The sequence below is a fragment of the Muscardinus avellanarius genome, assembly GCF_963383645.1.
Source record: "Muscardinus avellanarius genome assembly, chromosome: 5".
In the NCBI taxonomy this organism is placed as follows: Eukaryota; Metazoa; Chordata; class Mammalia; order Rodentia; family Gliridae; genus Muscardinus; species Muscardinus avellanarius.
The window spans coordinates 90,528,891-90,556,046 of NC_137790.1; the positions used below are offsets into that span (position 1 = coordinate 90,528,891).

The 27,156-nt window shown below is 42.2% G+C and overlaps 1 protein-coding gene across 1 annotated transcript in view; it reads left to right on the forward strand.

The window, feature by feature from the left end:
- Positions 1–8,070: 8,070 nt before the first annotated feature.
- The window catches only part of MCCC1 (methylcrotonyl-CoA carboxylase subunit 1), a gene marked incomplete at both ends in the record, with an annotated part of 74,365 nt that continues 55,279 nt past the window's right edge, over positions 8,071–27,156 (forward strand). Inside the window, 6 exons of the mRNA XM_080696734.1 lie at positions 8,071–8,159; positions 12,803–12,846; positions 14,624–14,760; positions 20,048–20,143; positions 25,559–25,680; positions 26,994–27,141. Of these exons, the coding sequence (XP_080552860.1) occupies positions 8,071–8,159; positions 12,803–12,846; positions 14,624–14,760; positions 20,048–20,143; positions 25,559–25,680; positions 26,994–27,141 (636 nt within the window). The remainder of the gene's footprint in view (positions 8,160–12,802; positions 12,847–14,623; positions 14,761–20,047; positions 20,144–25,558; positions 25,681–26,993; positions 27,142–27,156) is intronic.

Here is a 27,156-nt window from a genome sequence, read left to right on the forward strand (position 1 = left end):
TCCTGTTATTTTTTATTATTAAATATTTATACTATATGAAACGTCTTTTTCTGTCTTCTGAGTGGCAGGTCTTTACATGGAAATTGTTACTTACATCAATCAGTTGTGATCTTTCCATAAATAAATTATTTTATCATCTTCTCTATTGCCACATTGTTACTGGGTAAGAAGACCCCTACTGAGAGAAAATGAATTCCTAAGAAGATAAACTACATTAAAGCTACAAATTAAATCTCTCAACTCCTAGTCCAAACTAAGTGCCTACATTACTGTCTTACTTAAATGCTGCCCCAATTCAATGCCGGGCGTGGTGGCACACGCTTGTAATCCCTGTGCTTGGGAGGCTGAGACAGGAGGATCGCACAGGTTCGAAGCCAGCCTCAGCTATTTAGTGAGTCTCTCAGCAACTTAGTGAGACCCTGTTTCCAAATAAAGTATTAAATAGGTCTGGGAGTATATCCCGGAGGTAGAAAGCCCCTGGGTTCCATCCCCAGTAACACACACACACACACACACACACACACACACACACACACACAAATGCTAGCAAAATTCTTCCATTCATCCATTCAGGTGGCCTGTACTGATTAAGAAATTAGTGCCAGAGTGGTAGGAGCTAATATGAATATGAGGTCCCATATTAGTTATCTATGGCGATTCAAGTGTCTTTTATAACCCAAGTACAAATATGACATATCATCTACTATCATTTGGATGTTGCAAGTCCTTCAAAGGGCAATGTGTTAATGCCTTGGTCCCCCAGGTGGCGCTATTGGGAAGTGCTGTGCAGCTTTCAGAGGCAGGGCCTTCTGGGCGATCCCGAGGTCCTGCCCTGGAATGATACTGTGGGACTTCCGCACTTCCTGTCTCTTTCCATGTTCCCTGATTCATAAGGGGAGCAGTTTTACTCCATTATGTGCTCCCACCACGACCTGCTGCTTCTTTAGAGCCCCAAACAATGAGTCCACTCCATCTTGGATAGAACTTCCAAAACCAGGAGCCCAAATGAACATTTCTCTTAGAAGTTAATTTTCTCTGACTTTTGTTGCTATTGCTGTTTGTTTTGTAGCAGGAAGCTTATTGACACAACATCACTTCTCCCTACTCTGTTGGTCACACAGACCAACTCTGGTACAATGTGGGAGGGAACTACTCAAGGGTGTGAATCCCAGGAGAGGGAAGAAACCCTGGAGGCATCTTGGATGCTGACTACCACCGGTCCTGCTGTCCAGGTGTGCACTGTGGAATGAGTGCCTTACTTTCTGGAAATTCAGGCAAGACTTGGTGCTGCAGTTTTAAGGCAGAATTACTTTTTCTCTGGAAAAACCTTTTTTTGCTCTAAGGCTTTCATCCCATCAAACAAGGCTTACCCTCCTCATCAAGGATAATCTACTTAAAGTCAACTAATTGTAGATGTTAACCATATCTATAAAATATCTTTAGAAATATACCTAGATTAGCATTTGATTAAATAACTGACAACTCAATACTAGTCAAATTGACATATTAAACTGACCACACATACTTTTCTCCTTGGCCATTTTTTAAAAATCAATACTCTCTCCCTTGTTATTACAGATGGAAGTGAAACAGACAGATCTCAAACCTAAGCAGGTGAAAACAAAGTCTCAATCCTAATCCTTCACCTTCCAGATCCTCAAATGTGCTTCTTCCTCCTCATCTCAATGCCAATTGCTTTGATTCCAAAAGCCTCCGAGGCGTAGAGGCATCCCCCAGCCTTCTCTTTCTCTCATCTGCTATACTCAGTCTACCAGCAGAGCCTGTCAGCAAGGCCTTTAGAGTAGACTGGAAATCCAATCATTTTTCCCCACCTGTGTTGTCACTGCCCTCGTAATAATATTCCCTAGCCCTGTGGAGTTCACACTCTAAAACGTAAATCAGAGCACCTCTCCCTTCTGGTGTGAATCCTTTCTAAGGCTCCCACTGTAGTGTCAAGGACCTGCCAGCCTTGGCCTCACTTTCCCCTCAGTCACAGGCCCCATCTGTCTCCCCTGGCTGGCCACACCCCAGGGTGCCGACTTGCTTCTGCTCCTCCTGTGAGTCTCCTGGGGGCGGCGCCCTGTCCCTCTCCAAACTCTGTGTTCTACTCCTTTTCATTGGGCACATCAAGAAGGGCTTTCTCTGGCTTCGCTACTCAGAGCAGACCCAGCCTGTACCCAGTAGCTCTTGATTTCATGACCCTGTCCATTTTCAGTCACCAACAGAAATGATCTTGGTTATTTTTTTTCTGTTCCCTGTCATATAAGTTTTATGAGGGACAGGGAGATGTATAGCAGAGCAGCATCTGCTCTCTGTGTTCCAGCCTGTGATGGCCATGAGATTGTGCTTTGCAGACCTCTAATAATGGGGCTGTGTCAACCAAAGGCTCCAGCTCCTGGGCTCAGCAAGCTTTTGCTCCGAAGCCATTGTACCTTCCACAGAAGCTCCCAGGCAACAGCTAAGCATGGCAGGGAGGCTGAGGTGGAGCCATTCTTGGGGCACCCGGAGAGCTCGAGTCAGCATCTGCCTGCTGACTCTGGATGGAGGGCCCCCCACTGCAGGTAAGGGCTCCCTAGCCGCCATTTCGTCTTCAAGCCGCACAGTCACCGCCCAGCCTTCCTCCCTGCCCCTCATTCAGAACTGATCTTGCATCATGGATGAAAACTCTCCTCTGGCTTCCTCACCACCTTCCCCCACAAGCTTTTCTTCTAATAAAAGTCTTGGATGTTGGCAACTCTTTCTTGGAAGACCTGGTCCAATAAGAGGGACCCGGGGAAGAGCATGAAAAGGGGGACTTGGAACTGGCTAGCCCATCGTCCAGCAGCGGGAGGAGATACTGTCCTAGTTGACAAGTGAGCACAGAAAGCCCCTGGTGCTGGTGGCAGCTCAGTTGCTGAAGATTCCACTGGTGGTGACCTGGAGGGTGGATTCTTAGGATGTGGTATTAAGCACCTGACAAGGATCTCAGGAAATGGGCACGTTCACTAAGGGGTGCTCTTAGAAGCCTGGAAGGGATGATGGCCAACACTGGGCAAGGTAGAAATACTTGGGTTGCCCTGGTGGAGGGCGAGGGTGGAGTAAAGACACTGAAGAAAGTGGGCATGTTGGAATGGATGCATTTTGTAAGGTCAAAAGGTACACTGAAGGAATGTTTTCTGTGGGAAGCTTCAGAGGATACATCATCCATCAAGGAGCACATCAGTGAAAGGGGCACCAATACCACTGCTAACGTCAGTGTGGCTCTCCTCTGTAGTGTGCCTGGTAGGAGAGGGATCTCAGAGCTAGGACCATGGGAATGACAGGTCCCCAAAATAGTAAAGGCCAGGTGGCAGCATTTGGCTGCCACAGCCCAGGACGATGCCATTACCACAACAGCTGGCCAGGTCAATGGGAAGGCCAAGGCAACTTGCTTCGCAAGGATTGCGGATACATGGTCAACGGAACATAGTATCCCCGGGATCAATATTGAAGAACAGCCAACACTTAACTTCTATAACAACAATAACCACAAAGCAAGAGCAAAGGCAGGAGGCTAAGGGCAGTCATGGCTATTACTGAATCCCAGTACCTGCGCCAATATGCCAAACCAAATAATTGGTACAAGCCTTTGGTAAAAAGAAAAAGAAATTTATTGATTTGCTAGAAAATCAGAGAAACAAGTGGATTTAAGTGTTCAGGAATAAGCCTCAGATTCTCCCCTTAAAAGGGAATCAAGTCCCTTTTAAGAGCTCTTCAGGGTCAATCTGGTGTGCTTATCAGAAGAGACACAGTTGATGTTTAAGTGTTCCTTGAGTCAGTTCTTATTCAGATCCACAGGCCAGAGTCATACTGATGTCTTATCAGAAGGGATGTAATTCATGCCCAAGTCATCCTTGAGTCAGTCCAGATCCAGATCCACAGGCACGAGGTCCTCTTCCATCAGCAAATGGAAAAGAACATGTTATCTATTAAGAACGGGTGAAGGAAATGAGAGTGAAGGAGGGGAAATGCCAGCTTTGAAACAGGCCATCTGTTAGCTACCAGGGTCAGAAGCAGCCACCCATTACACATCCACAAAAACACCATAATCCCTTGTTCAGTTTCCATAACTAAGTCAATTTTCATATCTGAAACCCATTGTTTAAAAGTAGCAAGGTAAGCTGGGCATGGTGGTGCACGCTTGTAATTCCCACACTTAGGAGGCTGAGACAGGAGGATCGCACAGGTTCGAAGCCAGCCTCAGCTACTGAGTGAGGCTCTCAGCAACTTAGTGAGACCATTTTTCTAAATAAAATATAAAAAGTAGGTCTGGGAGTATAGCCTAAAGGTAGAGAAGTCTATGGGTTCCACCCCTAGTACCACACACACACAAAAAAGTAGCAAGGTTCCTAGGAAAATCTATGAAGAATTTTCTATTTCTTTCCCTCAAAAAGAGCTATGGTTACTTATTTTTTATTTATTATATATGGTGCTGGAGGCTGGCCGCAAACCTGTGATCCTCCTGCATCAGTCTCCCAAATATTAGGATTACAAGAATGTGCCACCATATCCAGCTTTATGGCCATTTATTGAAGTAATACACTAGGGAAAAAATAACCAGATTTTTCAAGCACTGTTAGATACATAATCTTAGTTGACATGAATACCAAAGACCCAGATTGCCATCACAACACTCCTGATAGATACAGGGCCTATAAGAAACAAGCAGTAAATAGAGTCCTGGCTAAAGTCTGGCTCACAATGGGCTCACTGGACGTGCAAACACTTCTAGTGGTCATTTTCACAGTCCTCAACAGCAATAAAAATTGACAGATTTGTCAGTTGGAGAAACTTTCACATGGGGCCCCAGTCTTTGGAGTAAGAGCTATCATTAAGAAAACAAAACCAGCTGGGCATGGTAGAGCAGGCTTGTAATCCCAGTACTTGGGAGGCTGAGATAAAAGAATTGCAGGTTTGAGACCAGAGCATAGTAGTTTAGGGAGAACCATTTTCAAAATTTAAAAAAAAAAAAGAACTGGGAATGTAGCTCAGAGGTAGAATGACCCTGGGTTCAATTCCCAATACAAAAAAAGAAAAGAAAAAAAAGAAAAAGAAAAAAGAAAAATAAAGAAAGAAAAATAAAGAAAAACTTGGTGCTTGTAATCCCCGTGCTTGGGAGGTGGAGACAGGAGGATCGTGCTGGTTTGAAGCCAGCCGCTCTGGCTTAAGAGACCTCGTTTCCAAATAAAAAGTATAAAATAGGCCTGGGAGTGTAACCCATAGTTAGAAGGGTTTCCAGGAACCCCAGTACCACCATAAAAAAAAAAGAAAAGAAAGAAAAAAGAAAAAGAGAAAGAGAAATAAAAAAGAACTATCACTTAGCAAAGGTCAAGTGGAAATCTCTGACATGCCTCCCCATTGCCACCATGAGAGTAAAAAAAAATTAAAAATAATATCATCTTCTGTTGCAAAATGGCAGATATCGTACCAATACCAAAGACCTAGAGAATTTCTACTTATCTCTCTATTGAATTCTGGCCCCTGCAGAAGAGGATGGACCTCAGAGAATAACCCAAGATCAGTTCACACTCACATAAACTAACAAAAATATTCACTTTCAGTTTTGTTTGAGAGCTTTGTTAGCTCTCCTGCCTTCTCCTGCCTTCTGTAATGTTATCCAAAGGATCTGGACCACAGAGATCGATCCATGCCATCAGCAATGTCGTGTTAACTGGATAAGACAAGCGAGAAGTATTTAGTTTCCTGGAGACCTTGGTAAGACACAGGTATTCCCAAAACATAGGAGATAAACTTTGTAAAGATTCAGATACTGATTGCTTCAGTGAAGTTTTATGGGTTTTGTTTTGGTACTGGGAGTTGAACTCAGAGGCATTCTACCTTCAAGTTATGCTCACAGCCCTTTTTAGTTTTCATTTGGAAGTTGGATGCCTCTAAATTTCTGAAGGTCTCACTAAGTTGCTAAGGTTAGTTTCAAACCTGTGAATCTCCTCCCAGAACACCTGCTCCAAAGTAAAGTACAGATTTTTCCTTTTTTTTTTTTTTTTTACATCTTGTCTCACAAAAAAGGAATACAGAAGTGTGTGTGTGTGTGTGTGTGTGTGTGTGTGTGTGTGTGTGTGCGCGCGCGGCGCTGGGAACTGAAGCTAGAGGCATTCTACCTCTGAGCTACACCCCAGCCCTATTTTATTTCTTATTTATTTAGAAATAGCGTCGCTGGGGTGTGGTGGCGCATGCTTGTAATCCCTGCGCTTGGGAAGCTAAGACAGGAGGATCGTGCAGGTTCAAAGCCCCCCTCAGGTGGCTTTAGAGACCCTGTTTCAAAAAAAGAAAAAAAGAAAAGGAAAAAAGAAAGAAAGAGAAAAAGAAAAAGAAAAAAGAAAAGAAAGGAAAGAAATAGAGTTTCACTAAGTTGTTGAGGGTGAGATTCTCCTGTCTCAGCCTCCCAAATACTGGGATTACAAGTGTGTGCCACCATGCTCAGATGGGCCTTTTTATGGACACAGCATTTCCATAGCTAGGAAAATTGCTCTGTATCATTTAACAGGTGCCAAAAAGTTACCAGTTTTGATGTTGACAAAGCAAGAAAGGGAAGTAGGGCCAGACCAGCCACAGTGTAATCAGCCCTGCTGCATGAGCCATACAGATTTCAGGTTTGAAGTGGGGAAAGATACAATATGGACCTTTTGGCAACTCCAGTGGCACAATCATAACACAGAACTCAGTCATGCTGAGCAAGGTCAAGGGCATGCCATTTTCAATAGAGAGATAAATACTCTCTGAGAAATAGCTCTTTGTATGTTACTAGGTCATTCAGTACTTGACCATAAGACACTGGACTGTCATTAGGTGTATGGGGGTGGGCATGCTATCTTTGCTGAATGTGGTATCAGTGTTACATGCTTTTTTCATAGTTTGGAAAACTTCCAAATCTTTTATTGGTGGTAGATTTTTTTTTAACTCTAGAGCAGAATTAATAGTTTTCGAGTCAACTACTCTTTACTATTTGTGGGGATTTCCTTGCAAGAGGAGGTGGACTTTCATAGCTTTGTGAAGTGGAAGTGACCAGAGTGGGGGTGGTAGGAAGAATAGTTCTCTAGTTCTTCTCTATTAATGGTTTGCTTAGGTTTTCTGTCTCTTTCAGCATCTGTTTTGGTAAATAGTATTTTCCTGTATCATCATCCATTTCTTCCAAATTTTTTAGTTTGTTTAAAGTCGAGCAAAATTAGATGCTTAGGAATCTATAATTTGTTTTCTATATCTGTAATTTTTCATACTTAAACGTTTTATCATTTCAAGTGTGCATTTTTCTCCCTTACTTACTATTTATTTTTAGCTTTTTCTTCAATCCCTGGATTTACTATCTTTTGACATCAGTTTTCTTAGTTCATTAATTTATGCTTTTATTTACTAATTTCATCCTTCTGCTTTCATATTTATTTTTATATTTTTTCTAACTTGCAATATGGTTAATTTACTATGATTTTTCAAAAGTATGTGCCCTGCTTTAGCTAAATCAAAGGTCTACATGTAGTATTTATTATATATCGCAATCCTATGGTATCTTTAATTTCTAAATATTCTGCAATTTCTGTTGTGATTTCTTTTCCTGATAATCATTTAGAACACTAACGTAGTGGGGCTTTTAATTATTTTATTTTCATTCTTGAGAACACTAAAGACTTTTCTGTCTTGTTCTCCAACCCATGTGACATTTCCCCTAGCCTCGGTGCTTTCGTGAGAAAGGTTACTAGGGAGGGTTCGTCTTCCCGAGGCCAAACAAGACCGAAGGAGCCAAGGCGCCGCGGGTAGCTGCAGCCTGGGAGCCCGGGCTGGAGGATCGCATAGACCCGGCCCGAGCAGGCGCCGCGAGGCCACGCCCCCGGGCGTGGGCGTGCACGCTGCCGAGCTGGCCAATCCTCGCCCCCGAAGCCCTCCTCTGGTCTTGGATTGGCTTTCGCGGAGACGCCCCCACACGTTCCCGTCTCCGACGGTGGCTGGCGGAGGACAGCAGACCTCTGCAGCGGAGACCCGGCTTGCGTGTGTGGGACGCAGCCTCGCGTCCACCCGCGGCGGCGGCGGGGCTCCCGGGCCATGGCGGCGGTCTCCGCAGTGTCGGTGCTGCTGGTGGCGGCGGAGAGAAGCCGGTGGCACTGTCTCCGGAGCCTGCTGCTGCCGCCCAGGTAACAGTGGGTGCAGGGGCGGCGGATCGGTGCGCGGAGGCCAGAGCCAGGTGCAGGGACGCGCGCGACTCTGGGAGGGTCGGGCAGCATCGGGACTGAAGGCCAGCGCCAGCTCCTGTGGGGGGCTGCTCGCAGTCAGTTCTTGCCCCCGGGAGGGGACTGGACCCTTCCTTCCCTTTACTCCCCCGCGCTCGGCTGGAGTCTTTGCATTTGGAAGGACTGGGGCGAGGTGGAGCTGCCCTGCCGTCCTCCAGGCCCCTTCTGCAGCTCTTAGCTGTTTACGTGGTGCTCTCGCAGCACAGCTAGTGTGGAAGCGTCGTTACAGCCCCAGTTCTCTTGAAGCTCAAGGTGGATTAACGATCTACCCAGTATGGCAACTAGCAAGTGTAGGGTCTGGACGCCCTCCAAGTCCACCGCAGTTCAGCCACCGTCCATCAGGTATCCACTTCAGAGAAAGACTCCTAGGGTTTTTTTTTTCCCATTGTTGGAATGAATCAAGCGAACAAAAGAAAATTAACCTTCAGAGGGCTGTGTTATTTTTGTCAAAAGCTATAGTATACTAGGCTGAACTAAGTTATCAGATGACTAAATGACTCATCCCGGTAAACTGACTCCAGATGCATTTCAAATTTTGAGCTCCACGTGCCCGGGACAATAACTTTAACAGTGAAACACCCTCAGGAGTGCAGGCAGCTGGCTTCTTTTTCTTTGCTTCCCTTTTACCATCATCCTTCAGCATTCTGGAAAGACAGTGTAGCTCAGTCCTCAAGGGAATAGAATACAGCCTGGGCTGGCTCTCAGCTTAGCTACTTGCTAGGTATGTAACTTTGGCTCAGTTACTTAATATCTTCAATTTTCCACCTAAGAAGAGGAGAGGAGATCTGGAGGAGATGCTATGGGCACTCTTTGTTAATATTAACACATGGAAAGAAATTTGAACAAATCTGGTTCATATGAATCCATAAACACAGACTCTACAGACTCAACTATTTAAACTTTATTGTTTGCTTCTATTTTGTACAAGAGATTGTAGATGCCTTGGACTTTCAGCTACTAACTTATAGAACTAGTCTCCAGCAAAATGAGAAAGTTAGTGAAAGTAATGTTAGCAGTCTTCTTTCTCAGATTTTTCTTAAGTCCCCAGGGCTCGTCAGGATACTGCCACAGACACCTTTCTCTCTCTTCCCTCTCAAAGCTTACTTACTGTCAATTCTCAGGTAGGTGCCACCCTGGAGAGTGTTAGAGCTGCTAATGGTTTATAGAATTTAAAATATTATTAATATAAGGGTCTTACATTTCTTTTTATGTCATGATTCTAATGGCTAAGAGAACAGAATCTCTAGTAGAATTATAGGCATGAAAGTAGAAGCTGTCTTGAATCAGTATGTAATTATCTCTTGAAAGCAACTTAATCTTCTTGTTTAAGCCACTGTCTTAATTTGTTCTTTAGAAATTTGTGAAAATAGAATCAAAATATTGTTGAAATAGAGGATTATAATTAAGTTGTATATGTGTCTGTCTTTGTCTTTTTTTTTTTTTTTTCTTATACTGGGGATTGAGCTCAGGGGTATTCTACCTCTGAGATACAGCCCCAGCCCTATTTTGTTTTGTATATTTTGAAGCAGAGTCTCACTAGGTTGATGAGAGTCTCACTACTAGCTGAGGCTGTCCTCAAACTCGTAATCCTCCTTTCTCAGCCTCCCAAGTTCTGAAATTACAGATGTGTACCACCACACCTGGATCCCTATTTTTTTTTTTTTTTGAAACAGGGTCTTGTTAAGTTGCTGAGACTGGCATAGAACCTGTGATCCTCCCAAGTACTGGGATTACAAGTGTGCACCACCACACCACACTTCTGTATGTCTTTTAATAGAATATGGCAGAAGGACGCTTTCAGTCAACAATGGTCATGGAACTTAATCAGAATCTTACTCTATATTTACCAAGAAACAGCCATTTTATAAACATATGTGCTCAGGACAGGCCTAAACTCCTATCAGAAACCTACAAAGGGAAGAAGATGCTGTAAGGTAGAAAGTATCTTATAAAGATAAGGAAAGATGATCTCCCTCCTTGAAGATCAAGAAAGTGAGGTCAAACTGAATTGGGAAGATGTGGGACAGCAGCCATGTTCTGAGGAAGCCATGTGGAACTCATGTGCCAAAGTTGTGGGTCCTTCTCCAGCCCTTTGTGGATGGCAGCACTGAATGTGTGACCTAAGGCAATGAGTGTATAGACCCACTGGAGTGATCCCGCCTCCTGCATCTCTGCCCCATGTACTACCAGCCCGTGTGTGTGTGTGTGTGTGTGTGTGTGTGTGTACTGCTGTGTACATAGTATCTACCTTGTGCTGTGCACTTTTATCCTGTGCTATGTGAAGAATCTAAAATGGCCATTCTTGAATTTTTCTCCCTTCTCTAATGATACTGGAGATTGAACCCAGGATTTTGTACATGCTCGGCAAGTATTCTACCACTGAGCTATATCCCCAGGCCCCAAAATGGTCAGTTTTTTTAACCATGGTTTTGCTCCAGCTTCCATATACAGATGAAAAAGGCCTTATGCAATTTGTTGCTTTTCTAGCACATTCTTTTTTTAATTAAAGCTTAGTGGGTATTACACTTTTTTGTTCCAAAAGTGAATCTGACTGACTTAGTAAGTTGTTGGTTAATGTTAACTCATCACATAAACAGGGATTGTGGAGCATAAAAATTGTTATAGACTGTCACGGACTTCTACCTCGTTAAGACGCCTCCAAACAAATCATTTTACCATCCGTTGCTCTACTTTCTTTGTTTCCTTTTTCTTTTTTTAAATGGTGGTACTGGGGATTGAACCCAGGGGCTTTCTACATCTGGGCTACACTTCCAACCCTATTTCACTTTTTATTTTGAAATAGGGTCACACTAAGTTGCCGAGGGCCTCACTAACTTGCTGAAGCTGGCTGCAAACTTGTGATCTTCCTGTCTTAGTCTTTTTTTTTTTTTTTTTTTTGCCAGTCTGGGGATGGAACCCAGGGGCATTCGACCTCCGAGCTACACCCCCTGCCCTATTTTTTATTCTTTATTTTGAAACTGGGTCTCACTGAGTTGCAGAGGGCTGAAGCTCTCCACGAACTGCGATCCTCTGGTCTTGGCCTCCCAAATGCTGGGATTACAAGCGTGCGCCACCATGCCCAGCTGTACCAGGTGGGGGGAGTACCATGGGTGGAACCCAGGGGCTTTTCTACCTCCGGGTTATACTCCCAGACCTATTTTATATTTTATTTGGAAACAGGGTCTCTTAAGCCAGCTGAGGCTGGCTTCGAACCTGTGCGATCCTCCTGTCTCAGCCTCCCAAGCGCTGGGATTACAAGTGTGCACCATTACACCTGGCTTACCAGGTAATTTTTACTGTGAGTTATAGACAAAAAAGTTTGAAAAGCTGAAGTAGATGATCTTGAAGCACCTTGGCTTCTTAGTTGTCTCTGACCATAGTTAAAGGCCAGCATCAGGTGCAGACTGGTTTGGTGACTCATTCAAGGACTTGTCCTGCAAGGGGAAAGCAACCGGAACGCCAAATCCTGATTTCTAGATTAGTTTCCTTTCCACAAAGAAAGTCTTACTAAATCACTTTGTGAGTGGGCTTAAGGTTTAACTTAGGTTTTATCTTTTTTTTTCTTTTCTTAATAGTAGAAGGGATTGAACCCAGGGCATTTTACCTCTGAGCTACACCCCTATCCCTATCTCTATTTTTTCTCTTTCTTTTTTTCAAATATGTGTGGTATTGGGGATAGAACCAGGGCATTCTACCATGAGCTACACCCCCAGCCCTATTTTTTATTCTTTATTTTGAAACAAGGTCTCAGTAAGTTGTGGTGGGCCTCACTGAGTAGCTAAGGCTGGCTGCAAACCTGCAGTCTTCCTGTCTCAATTGCCCTTGTACTGGGATTACAAGCGTGTGCCACCACGCCTGGCTTCCAGCCTATTTTTTATTCTTTATTTTGAAACAGGGTTTCACTAAGTTGCGGAGTGTAGAGAATGAATGGCATTGATGTTGATTGGTGAGAAGTCGTCTCTCACGTGAATGACAAGGAGTCAGCATGGCAGCTGAGGAGGCCAGGAAGGAGAGGGAGATCTCCACTCCTGCCATCCTTCCACTAGCATCCTGCTTTTACTGAGGGCTACAGCCAAAAATTATAAGAAATTACTTATCACAGGAAATAGCAAAGCAGTCATGGGGCAAGTCAGGGAATAACACCAAGGCAGTCACAGATAAATTAGGGAAGGAAAGGGTAAACAAGGAAACTGTCAGGGTCTTTGCTTATGAGTCAGGGTCCCTCTACCGGTCCTATCTGGTCCTTGGAAACTAGTCTGTATACAAGCAATTTCTACTTGGTTGGGCAGTTTGTGCCCCTCCCAAGCTGGGCTAAGGTGAACTCAAAGCAGATAAATAACAGTACTCCCAACGATGGAGGTCCTCAGTAAGTAGCTGAGGCTGGCCTCAAACCTGCAATCCTCCTGTTTCAGCCTCCCAGTTACTGAGATTACAAGCATGTGCCACTATACCCAACATGTATTTTTTCAACTTAGATTTTTTGAAAGAACAATGACTAATATGGTATTTTCTGGTTAATTGTAATTCTATTTGGATTTGTTTTATAGGAAATGGAATTGGAAGCCAAGAGCCATGTATGCAACAAGCACAGGTACCAACAGATTGTTATTATACTATTTGACTTTGCTTCAATTGTGAACAAAGAAAGAGAATTACTGTTTAGTCCTTGCTTAATGCATAATAGAATTAGTTAAAAATATAATTAGTTCTCATAAAGCTTTGAAGCTTTGGGTTTTCATGATAATTTTATTACCAATTATTAAGATTTCACTTCTTTTTTTTTTTAACCAGGGAGGGGCATTCTTTCTCTGAGCTACACCCTCAATCCTATTTTTAAATTTTTTATCTGGAAATGGTCTAAATTGCTGAGAGCCTTGCTAAGTTGCTTAGGTTGTCTTTGAACCTGTGATCCTCTGTTTCAGTGTTGCAGGTACTGGCATTACAGGCACGTGCCACCATACCCGGCTAGGTTTTCACTTCTTTTATATCAAACTCCGCTTGCTATTGTGCCAAAAACAGAGAGAGTAATAATGGAGAATATTATATATTTATGTTGTTATTTCTTTCTGTTTGACCCTTATATTGAAATGGAAAGGCATAATTATGATGGTCTAAATTAGTGCTTCTAAAGCAATTATTTTAAGTAACAAAACCTCTGTTTTAAAATAAAAGTTCATTGGCTGGGTGTGGTGGCGCACGCTTGTCATCCCGCGCTTGGGAGGTGAAGACAGGAGGATCACGCTGGCTTAAGAGACCCTGTTTCCAAATAAAAAAAGTATAAAAATAGGTCTGGGAGTGTAGCCCGGAGGTAGAAGGGTTTCCAAGAACCCCAGTACCACCAAAAATAAATAAATAAATAAATAAATATTCATATGGAATTCCCAACTATAAAAGTTAAGTATAAGCCAGGCATGGTGGCACATGCTTGTAATCCCTGCGCATGGGAGGTGGATCGCGCAGGTTCGAAGCCAGCCGTGCTGGCTTAAGAGACACTGTTTCCTATATATATATGTGTGTGTGTGTGTGTGTGTGTGTGTGTGTGTGTGTGTGTGTGTGTGTATGTATATATGTCTAGGGGTAGAAGGGTTTCTAGGAACCCCAGTACCACACAAAAAGGAAAGTGTAATAAAACTATAAATTTTGGTTAATTGAGTATAACCTCCTACCTACCCCACCTTTGATTCCAACAGCACTTGTGACCTGTGATAACTCTTGAGCTCTATAGATCCCCACCAAAAAAACCTAAATGCTATGAACCCTTAGTTTTGGGGAATAACTTTATTATAAACTGTTCATATTTATTTCATGTGTGGTGATAGAAGTCAGATTTATATGTTAATGCAGCAGCACGTCGTTGTGGCCTGATGGCAGTGGACTGATGCAATAGCCATTGATATTGCAGGACTGCCATAGAGCTCTGTGTGCACAGAGAAGGAGCCAGCTGAGCAGAGTAAATAGGAACTCGTGTCTTGGCGTGAGACACACCTGGGAGCAAACTCGCATCCTGCTGGGCATGTAGCTCGGTGCGTCTTCAGCTTAAACACACTCTATGCACATAGAGTGTGTTTATTAAAGACTGGTTGTTATTAATGAACATGACTTTTAAGCTATTATAATCTTACTTGTGGCATAGCAAAGCACCTTTGAATTTTATTTTAAGTTGAAAAGCTATGTAATTTATGTCAATAAGGGTATCTTAAATTTCATTGAACATAAATGCACTAATATATGGTAAAATGATAATTTTGGGCTTCGTTATGCTGATTTTACCAAAACAAATTTTTATCAGATGGCTGCAACCATGTTCCTACTCTCATTTCTTGCTCCTCAGTAATATTTGTGTATTCCTTTCATGGTATTTTAAGCAGGACAAAGCATTACCAAGGTTCTCATTGCAAACAGAGGAGAAATTGCCTGCAGAGTGATGCGAACAGCCAAAAAAATGGATGTGCGGTCTGTGGCTGTTTACAGCGAGGCTGACAGGCACTCTATGCATGTGGCCATGGTACGTTGTTAAAATTTGGAAGTAGGGCTTGTAAGTGGTCATGTTTATTTGTTTATTATGTCAGTTTTAGTTCTTTATGGTGGCAATTGATATTTGCTAGTGTTAATAGTGTTAATGGGGTTTAAGTAGATTGAAACTGTTCACTAATAATTCCTCTTGAGACACTTTAAAAATATAACACCAGTTGAATTAAATAGTATGCTTAGCTTACTGGCATAATTGATTTGTGGCAAGGTCCCATCTCATTAAGGATTGGATAACGCAGTTCACAGAATGTGGTTTATCCACAGACCACACTTGGAATGGCACATGTCTAGATCTCTGGTGTACAAAAAGAAAGACCTAGACCCAGTCCTTACAAACCACCTCTTCCTGGCTGAATGATTCTAGATAAGTCACTTCATGTTTCCGAGCCTTGGTTTATTTGTAAAATTCTATCTAAAAAAAAACCAACTCCCCTGAAGTTTGTAAATGTTATCAGCTGTGTCACTTGCTATTAAGCACCAGACAGAACCCCAACCATGGCTGAATTCCACTTTGGCCTTCATTATGCCTGCAGCAAGATTCAATGTACAAAAAAATGTTAGTGGAGACACGCCTCACCTGGGCTTTCCTCGCCTCACCTGGGCTTTCCTCGCCTTACCTGGGCTTTCCTCGCCTCACCTGGGCTTTCCTCGCTGCACAGAGGCCATGTAGCTCTCCAGCCCCTTCGCTTTCTCATTCTTTTTCTAATTCATTTGGCTTCATTACAACCTGAAGTTTTTTCTTTACCCACCTATTCTCAGCAAATGATTTTGATTTCAGAAAGAAAATAGAACTGAACTTCCTGCCACAGAATCTGCTAACCCAGGCACAACTATATCCATCATCTTTCCACCTAAGGCCATTCATCTTCCCTTCTCTTCTTGCCTTTTTCAGAATTTTCTTGGGCTGGGGAGGTAGCTCAGTAGTAGAGCAAATACTTAGCATTTGTAAAGCCCCGGGCTCAACCCCCAGCACAACACACACACACACACACACACACACACACACACACACACACTTTCCCTGAATAACTAGAGTATAAATTTCAAATGTCTCATCATTTAGAATGATATGTAAACCCAGGTGATAGAATTGTAAATTAGCTTGATTTTAGTTATTTAACATTGTATACATATATCAAAAATCACATTATGTATGGCATTGTCAACATGATTTAAAATATGTTGTGAGACTATAATGCACCAATAAAAACACAAAAATAAATTAAAATCACATTATATTTCACATATATACACACAATTATATTTGTCAACTTAAAATATTAATAAAAACACATTGGTATATTCCTACTTCAAAAGAAATCTTCCATTTCTTCAGTCACTCTCTACTAGAACCTCCTGAAAGCACTGCAAGACCATTTTGTTCTCCCTCTTCTTAACTGTTGTCGCCCCACATTCCCCTCTCCCCACTCAGCACTCTTTCTTCTACCATGTATTGCCAATTTAATAATTGTTTGCCCTGACCTTTTCTCTCCCTTACCTCCCATTCTCTTCTCAATCTACTCCTCTTTGGCTGATGCTCCGTTCCCCCAGTGACGCTATCCCTGCTAAGGTCACTTGCAACATCCGTGTCCCTAAATTTGATGGAGTCTTGAAACGACTTGACCTCAGAGCACCACTTAACACTATACTAAACTTGTCCCTCTGTTTAGAACTAAATTCTTCTTATGGCTTTAATGATCTCTGGCCCTTCTGTCCTCTCTCAGTGCCCTTAGACCTTACCCATCTTAAGTAAACTTAAAGCCTTAATGTTCTAATTCCTCAGAACTTGATCCTTGACCCACTTCTTTAATCACTGTGTATGTCATTCTAGGTCATTTCATCTGTTCCTCTAATTTTATGAAAAACCCCTGAGTTTCTGTTTTTGCCCAGACTTTCTTTTGAGCAGGATGCATGTATACCCAGATGCCCACTCTCCAAACTAATGTGTCTGACATTGAACTCCTGACTTTTCCTCTGTTACTAAATGTGCTTTTCTTGCATTTGTCCCTCCCCGGTAGATGGCAATACGTTTGCTTATAAAAATAGTAACATCAGAGATCTGAATGTCTTTGAACATTTCTCCCTTTTCCCATACTCTATGCCCCCCCACTGCTTTCCCAGGTCACCAAGTGCCATAAATTGTTCTGCCCAAACATCTCCTTCCACTTTGTGTTCTCTCCTCTCTGAACCTTAAGTCAAACCACTGTCATCTCTTGCCTGGTCAGCTAACTGCTAGAGCCCCTGAGAAGTCACTTGACTTCTACTCTTGCCCTCTTCTACAATCTAGTTTCTGCATTTCAGCCAGAATGAGAGTGTGAAACAAAATGTGATCATGTTGCTCTTCCTGCTTTAAATGCTTTGAACCTGTATGTGACCTGCCAGATTCGGAGTGATTTAAAAGACAGGTAATGCTCAGTGGTGATGAAGGTGGTTGTTGGTCTGCTGATGGAGATGTATATTGGTAAAACCTAAGTGAATACCAAGAGGCCCATGATAAAACGAACCGTGGCACCTTCATACCAGGGAATGTTTTGCATGTGTTACACAAAGTGAGGTAGACACATCTGTGCTAACAAGGAAGCAGCTCCCAAAACATACTCTTTTTTAAGTCTATTTTTTATTTATTTATTTTTATATATGCTTTTATTGGTGCTCTACAGTCTCACATCATAATGTAAATCATGTTGACAGTGACACATGCACACAGCACTTTGTAACCCTCCCCCATCTTCCCTTCCCCATGTAGAATACTGAGATTGACATTGGTATTTTTACATATGTACACAAAGCCAGTGGTAGTAATTTCTTCATTGATCCTCACTCTTCCCCCACCCTTCCCCTAGACCACCTCCCTGGCTCCACTGAGGTTTCTCCTCCATTATTTGGAGTCCCTCTGGTATCCCAACTACTCCCTAGCTTGTACATATTAGAGAAAACATATAACCTTTCATTTTCTGTGACTGGCTAATCTCTCTTGATATAATGTTCTCCAGGTCCTTCCATTTTCCTGCACGGACATAATTTTATTCTTCTTTATTGCTGAGTAGAAGTCCATTGTGTGGATGTCCCATAATTTTGTAATCCATTCATATTTTGATGGATACCAAGGTTGGTTCCATAATTTGTTTATTGTGAATTGGGCTGCTATGAACATGGATATGCATATATTACTGTAGTTCTCTAATTTCAGTCCCTTTGAAAAGATACCTAGGTAGGAGTGGTATAGCTGGATCATATGATCAAAACATTCTGTTAAGCCGGGCGTGGTGGCGCAAACTTGTAATGCCAGCCCTTGGGAGGCTGAGACAGGAGGATCGCACAGGTTTGAAGCCAGCCTCAGCTACTGAGTGAGGCTCTCAGCAACTTAGTGAGATCCTGTTTCCAAATAAAGTATAAAATAGGACTGGGAGCCGGGCATGGTGGCGCACACTTGTAATCCCCGCACTTGGGAGGCAGAGACAGGAGGATCGCGCAGGTTCGAAGCCAGCCACGCGCGCTGGCTTAGGAGACCCTGTTTCCAAATGAAAATGTAAAAATAGGTCTGGGAGTGTAGCCCGGAGGTAGAAGGGCTTCCAGGAACCCCAGTACCACCAAAAATAAAATAAAATAAAATAAAATAAAATAAAATAAAATAGGACCGGGAGTATAGCCTAGAGGTAGAAAGCCCCTGGGTTCCACCCCCAGTACCACAAAAAAAAAAATTCTGTTAATGGGAAAAGTGATTGCAAAAGATAACTATATAGTGTGATTCCATCTGTGTAAAAACAAAAACTAAAATTGTGTGTATTTGTGCAAGTGCTTATCAATACATAGGAATCTGGACATGGAAAAAATTTATCCCAAATGGTCATAGAGGAAGTTCTGTCTGGAAGGAAATTGAAATGAGGAGAGAAGAGAGTGTCAAAAAAAATTGCCTTCGTATTACTGTTCACATTCTGTAAAATGGAAATGAATTTGCGTTGTGTAAGGTTAAAAGTTGAGAAAAATATTTTTCTAGGTCTTATTATATATTCTTAGGAGAAAATCCAAAGCTTTTTTAATCTCCCCCAGTAGCCTGTGAAGTCTGTGCCCTACTCTGGTCCAGCCTCATCTCTGGTCACTTGACCCCTTCACTCACGGTGTTGTAACCACACAGGCTTCTTCCCACCTCAGCACCTGCCTACAAGCGATTTCTCTGCCTGGGAAGCTCCTTCTCAACTTCATTCCTGCTCCAAGTTTCACATTCTCCTGCCATTTGCCAGGCCAAGTCTTCATTGTCTTTAAGGAACCTTCCTCCTAGCCTACCCTGATCACCTTCAGACCAGACCCGGTCCTCCACCTTCCTCTGATGTTCTTGTATTTTAGGGCCTTTATCCCAGTTGTCATTAAGTGTGTGAATGCTTAATAACTGTCTCTCCCTCAAGATAGGGTCATTGGTCTTGTTCATTGCTGTACAGACAGCTCCTACCCACGAGGCAAGAGCAGGGCACACAGTAGGCATTCAGCAAGTCGTTGAATGAAGGAGTGATGTTTTCTATCTTTTCTAGTTCAAGGGATGCTAGGATTATGTGAAAGTTCCAAGGGACAGTATAAAATAGCTTATAAATGGGGCCGGGCGTGGTGGCGCACGCTTGTAATCCCCGCACTTGGGAGGCAGAGACAGGAGGATCGCGCAGGTTCGAAGCCAGCCGTGCATGCTGGCTTAGGAGACCCTGTTTCCAAATAAAAAAATGTAAAAATAGGCCTGGGAGTGTAGCCTGGAGGTAGAAGGGCTTCCAGGAACCCCAGTACCACCAAAAAAAAAAAAAAAAAATAGCTTATAAATGTATGGAAGGAGCATTATTATCATAGTCTTAACAATTATATAAACTGTAATAAACTTTTAAATTTCTTTTCTTGCTGTATATGTCAGTTGTGTATTTTGAATCTTATCAAACTTTAACATTTTGACATTAAATATATTTAAGGTCATTATTGTTCTAATAATTCCATATTGGATACTTCCTACTTTCTACCCTCAGACATTCAAATTTCACTTTAGAGTATGGCTTATTTGTGAAAATCAAGTCTTAGCATTTTTTCCATATGAAAGATTCTAAGATTGGCTCATTTTTATAACATAAACATAAGCTGGTACTATCATCTGTTTCTTAATTCTTGCATTGTCCTTGAGGAGTTAGCATTTTTGTCTATGATAATAAAATGCCCTTGAAGCAGCTTTAAATGGTTACAAGTGTGCACCAGTCATGCCATCTTTGAAGCATGTGATATTTCTTGAACAGGCAGATGAAGCATACTGCATTGGCCCCGCCCCCAGCCAGCAGAGCTACCTGTCTATGGAGAAAATTATTCAAGTGGCCAAGATCTCTGGTTCCCAGGTAAGAGTTCTGAAGAGATTTACAGTGCAAAAGGAATAAGTTTTGTCTAATTTATTCAAAATTATATATTTGTAGAAACTATTTTTTTTCTTTTTCTTTTTCTTTTCTTTTTTTTTTTTTTTTTTGGTGGCACTGGGGTACCTGGAAGCCCTTCTACCTCCGGGCTACACTCCCAGACCTATTTTTTTTTTTTTTTTTTGAAAAGGGTCTCTGAAGCCAGCACAGCTGGCTTTGAATCTGCGTGATCCTCCTGTCTCTGCCTCCCAAGTGCGGAGATTACAAGCATGTGCCACCACACCCGGCCTTCAAAATTATATATTCGTAGAAACTATTTTCTATTTTAACCAAGATTTTTTATTTTATTATTAGGTTGACATTGGAAACTGCATACATCTCTTTTCTCAACCACTCTTATTTTTCTCTTCTTTTTTCTTTCTTCTCTTTTTTTTTTTTTTTTTTTTTTTTTTGGTACTGGGGATTGAACCCAGGGGCATTCTGCCTCTGAGCTATACCCCAGTCCTAATTTTTATTCTTTATTTTGAAACAAGTTTTCACTAAATAGCTGAGGCTGCCAGAACCTGTGATCCTCCTGTCTCAGCCTCCCAAGCACTGGGATTACAAGTGTGCATCACCATGCCTAGCTTCAGCCACTTTTATTGAATCCTGTGTACCTTAGACCTTAGAGGACATAGGGGAGGGACAGTCTAAAGTGTAAATTAAAATTGAGAGATAATTCAGTTCTTCTACCATCAAAAGCAAGTGCTAGAAGCATCAGATTATTCAGGAGAAATAGATGTTGCTCTAAATTATAAGATAAAATATAATCAGAAGACAAATCTTTTTTCCCTTGACTTTCTGGTAATTTTAGGGACCCTCTTCTGGTTTTTCCAATATCCCAGGTTCAGAATTTGGATGTTATTACATTTCTTTTTTATTCTTCAAAATGAAATAGGAACCAACTATCACATAGCTAGATCTTAGGATCTCTTAACTGGATTTCTGAGTCTCAGCTGATTTTCCTATTTGTAAATCTTTTACCAATCCAATCAGTTTTTTATATTTCTGGATGAACATTTCTTAAATGCGATGAATTATAATCTTCTGTCCCACTCCTTTTTTTGTTAAATAACCTTACTCCTTCCCCATGTTGTCCTTTAGTTAGTAAATCTTTACTGGTTACAAAATAAAGTTCAAATTCTTAGGCCTGTCATTCAAAAGAATTTTTAATATAGTCCCATTCTATTCTTTTTTTATTTTATTTTGCAGTACTGGGGATGGGACGCAGGGGCTACACCCCCAGCCCTATTTTTTATTCTTTATTTTGAAACAGGGTCTCACTGAGTTGCAAAGGGCCTCACTAAGTAGTAGCTGAGGCTGTCTACGAACTGCAATCCTCCTGTCTCAGCCTCCCAAATGCTGGGATTACAAGCGTGAGCCACCACGCCATGGCTTGGTCCCATTCTGTTTATCAAAACTTACATTTGAGCGGGGCATGGTGGCGTGTTTCAAAATAAAGAATAAAAAATAGGGCTGGGAGTGTAGCTCAGAGGTAGAATGCTCCTGGGTTCCATTCCCAGTATTGCAAAACAAAAAACAAACAAACAAAAAACATATTTGTGGTTTGGGTGAAGAACAGTGATAGAGCACTCGCCTGGCATGTGAGAGGCCCTGAGTTCTATCCCCAGCTCTGCAAAACAAAAATAAAACCTAAAAAGCAACTTATGTTTCATCTCCAGGCCTTTCTAATAGCTGTACTGAAGTTTTCTCCCTCTCCTTTTACAGCCTGCTGTTTCATCTTTGCGTTTGCTGACATGGTTCCACTTGCTTGAAGTGCCGTTTCTCCCATCCCTTTCATCCATGCATTTATTCTCTCAACCATGCTGGTTGGTTTCCTGCTTTAAGCGAGACACTGCTCCTCCCCTATGAAGCCACACCACAGGGAGTGAGACATATGTGAACATTTAAACAAATCATACAACCAGCAAGTGTCCTTGGTGAGATGAAAGTAATGCTGTACAGGCGGTGAGACTGAGTAGAAGGTACTTTTGAATACGGTGCTTAGGCCCTGACAGTTGAACAAAGGCCTGGATGAGGAGTGAGCCACGTGAGGAACTTAAGGAAGAAGGTTCAGGGGTAATTGCCAAGACTCTGAGTTGAAAACAACCTCGTGTTCAAGGGACAGCAGTGTTCGGTGTGATCAGAGTGAAGGCAGCCAGGGACTGTGGCATTCAGGGTACTAAGTCAGTGAAACTAGAATTCCGTTGACTTTCAGCAGAGGGAATTTAATTTAGGAGTTAGTTCCCTCAGTGTTGGAGAGCTGAATGAGGTGAGGGAGATTACCCTCATGAGCATAACAAGAAAAACTGACAACCTTCCCCTGGTCTGGGGAAGAGGCTGGAGGAGGGACCTCTGGCCCTCGTGTGTATCTTTGGAGGGGCCCAGCTGGCTGCGGGGGGCTTCGTGGGGATGGCTGTGGAAGTTCCAGAACAGCTGAGGACTGGACCCAACTGCTGCTGCCCAGGGCACAGCAGAGGAAAGCTTTCCGCTTTCTAGTTTCCCTAGAGTGACCATGCTGGCAAGACCTAACAGAAAAGCTGCCTGGCAAAGTCCCAGAACCCCATCTCAGAGCAGAGCCTGGATGGCTGGGTTTGAAGCTCAGAATCGAGGCACTGAAGCAGAGAGAGGAGGGGCAGAGTTATTTAGGACATGATGGGCCTTCACGAGGAGTTTGCATTTCACTCTAAGTAACCATTGCAAGATTCTGAGCACAAGAGTGAATGATCTGAGGTACAGTTTAGTAAGCGCCTGTGGCCACTGGGCGGGGAACAGTTAGATAAGCTGGGCGCGTTGAAGGCTGGGCTGCTGACAGACAGGTAAACAGGGGAACATTAGCAGTGCAGTAGTCCTGCCCTTTGCCCCACCGGCATCCTGCCCCTCACAAAGTCTCTCCTGTCCCTGGTCACACAGATGTCTCTTTGCCTTGAGCATTTGATTTCTTACTATGGTCATGTTCTACCTAATACCTCTTAGAAGCCCAAAGAACCGATACAAAGAGGGTCCTTCATTTGAATTAGTGAATACATGTAATTGTTTTGTGGGGTTTTTTGTGTATGTGTGATCCTGAGTTAGTATTTTTATTTTTTTTTAGAGTTTCTATATTGAATAATTTAGACATTAATTGTATACATTGGGCCTAAAGATGTAACTCCATAGTAAAGCATTTTCTTAGCATGTGTAAGGTCCTGGATTCCATCTCAGTATTACAAAAGGAAAAAGAAATGTGTGTGTGTGTGTGTGTGTGTGTGTGTGTGTGTGTGTGTGTGTGTAGACTCACATAGAGTAGGGGGAGAGATGTATTATGTTTGTTATTGAAGTTTTCTTATTTACTGCTAAGTTGCTGAGGCTGCCTTAACCCTGAAATCCTCCTGTCTCAGCCTCTCACGTACTGAGATTACAAGTATGTACCACTAGGCCCAGCTTAGCTGTTTCTTTAAAAATTAAACATAGAATTATCATATTATGACCCAATAATTGTACCACTGAGTATTTATTTACTCAATAAAAATGAAAAAATAAATGTCTACCACTTGTACATGTGTATTTATAGTAGCATTTAGTGCTATAACACCAAACTGGATAAATATCCAGCTAGATAAGTAAATAAAATGTGACAGATTGATATGAAATCTGAATCTAAATCATAATGAAATCTAAAAAGATATGAGTAACTGACACATACAACATGAACTAACCTCAAAAAATTATGCTACATAAAGTAATCCAGACACATAAACATGTGCTACAAGCTTTCAAAAGCAAGCTACAGAGGCAGGCAGCAGGTCAGCGGCTGTGTGGACCTGAGATCAGGCACTGACTGCACAAGAGCACAGGGACGTTCTCTAATGACAGAAACCAGATTACAGTGACAGGTAATCACTCACAGAAGCTAGTGCTATGTATTAAAATTAAAAAAAATGAAACAACCAAGGGAGGGATCGAATGTGGACCTGTTTTGCCTTGCTTATCACAACTGCTTGACATTTGATATAAAATCCTAAAATTGAGCTTGAATCTCTAAGCTGTCAGCGAGGTGTGAGTGCCCGGGAGTTTTACCTGCACCTGACACTTTGTTGTTTGCTGTCAGTTATTCTGTAACAGCTTATTCTACTGTTTCTCAGACAACTCAAGATAACCCTTTTACTTGTGAAATGTTCTTGGGACTTCACTGCTTTGACTTAGGGTTGACTGAGCTCTTTTTACATCCCTTCTTATTTTAGAAGAGCACGCAGGCCCCCGGGCTGCTGCTGGAGAGAGTTGCTTCACCCATCACCAGCTCCCCAGGACCCGCTTCCTCTGGCTCTCGTGTTTCCTCCCTTGACTGTCAGTGCATTAACTCCTAGAAATCTTGCTGTCCTTTGGGTGGCGATCTTCCTGTCTGTGGACTAAAAAGACAGATAACTAAATGTGTTAAGATCTGAGTAAATTAGAAGTGACTAGGCTGGCTTCTCAGGGGTTCCTTTTTCACTAAAGTACACAGAGACTCAAACACTTGACTTTTATTTGCTTCTTAGCTCTTTGCTGAAAAGACATTAGCAGATAGAGGCCTGAAGATAACTCGATCTGAGTGCTAGTGTGCTCTTTCTAGCTTTGGGATGGTCTTATTTCAATCTAGCTGTTTTACACACAGACAGTAAACAAATAAGTAAGCAATTTAACAAAACCCTATTTCCTTTTTTTATTTTTATTTTTATTTTTGGTGGTACTGGGGTTCCTGGAAGCCCTTCTACCCCCGGGATACACTCCCACAGGCTACACTCCCAGACCTATTTTTTAACTTTTTTATGTGCAAACAGGGTCTCTTAAGCCAGCACGGCTGGCTCCGAACCAGCGCGATCCTCCTGTCTCCGCCTCCCAAGCGCGGGGATTACAAGCGTGCGCCACCATGCCCGGCCAAAACCCTGTTTCAAAATAAAAAATGAAATAGGGCTGGGGTCTAGCTCAGAAATAGAACGTTCAGCACCAAAAAAGTGATTAAAAATTCTAAGTTATGTAAACACTACATCAGTTTGCTTTGTTTTGTTTTGTTTTGTTTTGTTTAATTACAAGGGCTGGTGGTGTATCTGAATGGCTCAGTGGTAGAACTCTTGTCTGGCACATGAGACCCTGGGTTTGATCTGAAGAAAGGGAGGGAGCAGGGAATAGATAAGGGAAGAGAAAATGCAGACTTTCCTAGCTTAGATGGGCTTCTGAATTTTAGTTTGGATGTCCAGACATCTCTTTGGAAGGTTTTGATGGAGACCATAGTGTACCTGTGACAGTATGGGAAGAAGCTTCTGCAGAGGAACACAACTTTACATGCATCAAAGCTTTGCCTTACTAACTAGTTAGTTAATAATTTTATTCTTTTACTTCTAGGCTATCCATCCAGGATATGGCTTTCTTTCTGAAAATATGGAATTTGCCGAACTTTGTAAACAAGAAGGAATAATTTTTATAGGTCCTCCTTCATCTGCAATTAGAGACATGGGTATAAAGAGGTATGAGCTTACATCTTTTTGTAAAATTTAATTTAATTTTTTGGTACTGGGGATGGAACCCAGGGGTATTCTATCTCTGAGTGACACTTCCAGCCCTATATATTTTATTCTTTATTTTGAAACTGGGTCTCACTGAGTTGCAAAGGGCCTCACTAAGTAGTAGCTGAGGCTGTCCCCGAACTGTGATCATCCTGTCTCAGCCTCCCAAATGCTGGGATTACAAGTGTGCACCCCCATGCCCAGTGGAACTTACATCTTTTTAAATATAACCATATGAAATTCAATTGAAAGTTTCTTTACCTGTCATTGGCATTTTGATAATACCCTTTTATTGTCATAGGCATAGTGATTTATCTGCTATGTAGGAAAGTGCTATTGAGTTACAGAAAAATACTCATTTAATCAGTGTTTCTAATCAATATGTTAATTAGGTTTTTTGGGGGGTACAAATATAAGGTGGGGTAAGTTACCACACAAAATAAGGAAAAATAAGCTGGTCGTGATGGCACATGCTTGTAATCCCAGCATTTGGGAGGCTGAGACAAGAGGATTGCAGTTCATGGCCAGCCTCAGCTACTTAGCGAGGCCCTTTGCAACTCAGACCCTGTTTCAAAATATAGAATAAAAAAATGGGGCTGGAGGTATAGCTCAGAGGTAAAATGCTCCTGGGTTTCATCCCTAGTACTGAAAAAAAAAAAAAAAAGGAAAAACAGCTAGTAAACATTTATTTATTTATTTATTTATTTATTTATTTATTTATTTATTTTGTGGTACAGTAGATGGAACCCTGGGGCATTCTACCTCCGAGCTACATAACCAGTCCTATTTTTTTATGCATTATTTTGATCTCACTGAGTTGCAAAGGGCCTTACTAAGTAGCTGAGGCTGTCCATGAACCACAGTCCTTTGGTCTCAGCCTCCCAAATGCTGGGATTACAAGCGTGCACCACCACGCCTGGCTGCTAGTAGCCATTTTAGTATGAGCATTAATGTTTGTTGTCTTAGACTATAGTGTTATTTTACCTACAGGATGCTTTCTTTAAAGAGTTCCATTGTGCCAGGGTTGGTGGCATCTGCCTGTGACCCCAGCTACTTGCCTATTTAAGGCTGGCTGGGACACCATATTGAGAACCTGTTTCAAAATAAAAAGGGCTGGGTTGTTGTTCACTGGTAAAGTTATCCTCGGTTCAATCAATCAATAAATTGATTTAATTAGATTGAGTCCCATTGTAATTTATAGGCTGGGCTGCCTGTGTGTTTCTTTTGTGGGAAAGCTCGTAGAACTGGGGCATCTTGGTGTTTTTGCTCTAAAGCACATCCAAATCCATAATGGCTGCTGCTGGAGTGCCTGTTGTTGAAGGCTATCATGGTGAGGACCAGTCTGACCAGTGCCTGAAGGAACAGGCTGGGAGAATCGGCTATCCTGTCATGATCAAAGCCGTCCGCGGTGGTGGAGGAAAGGTAAGGTTGGGGGTG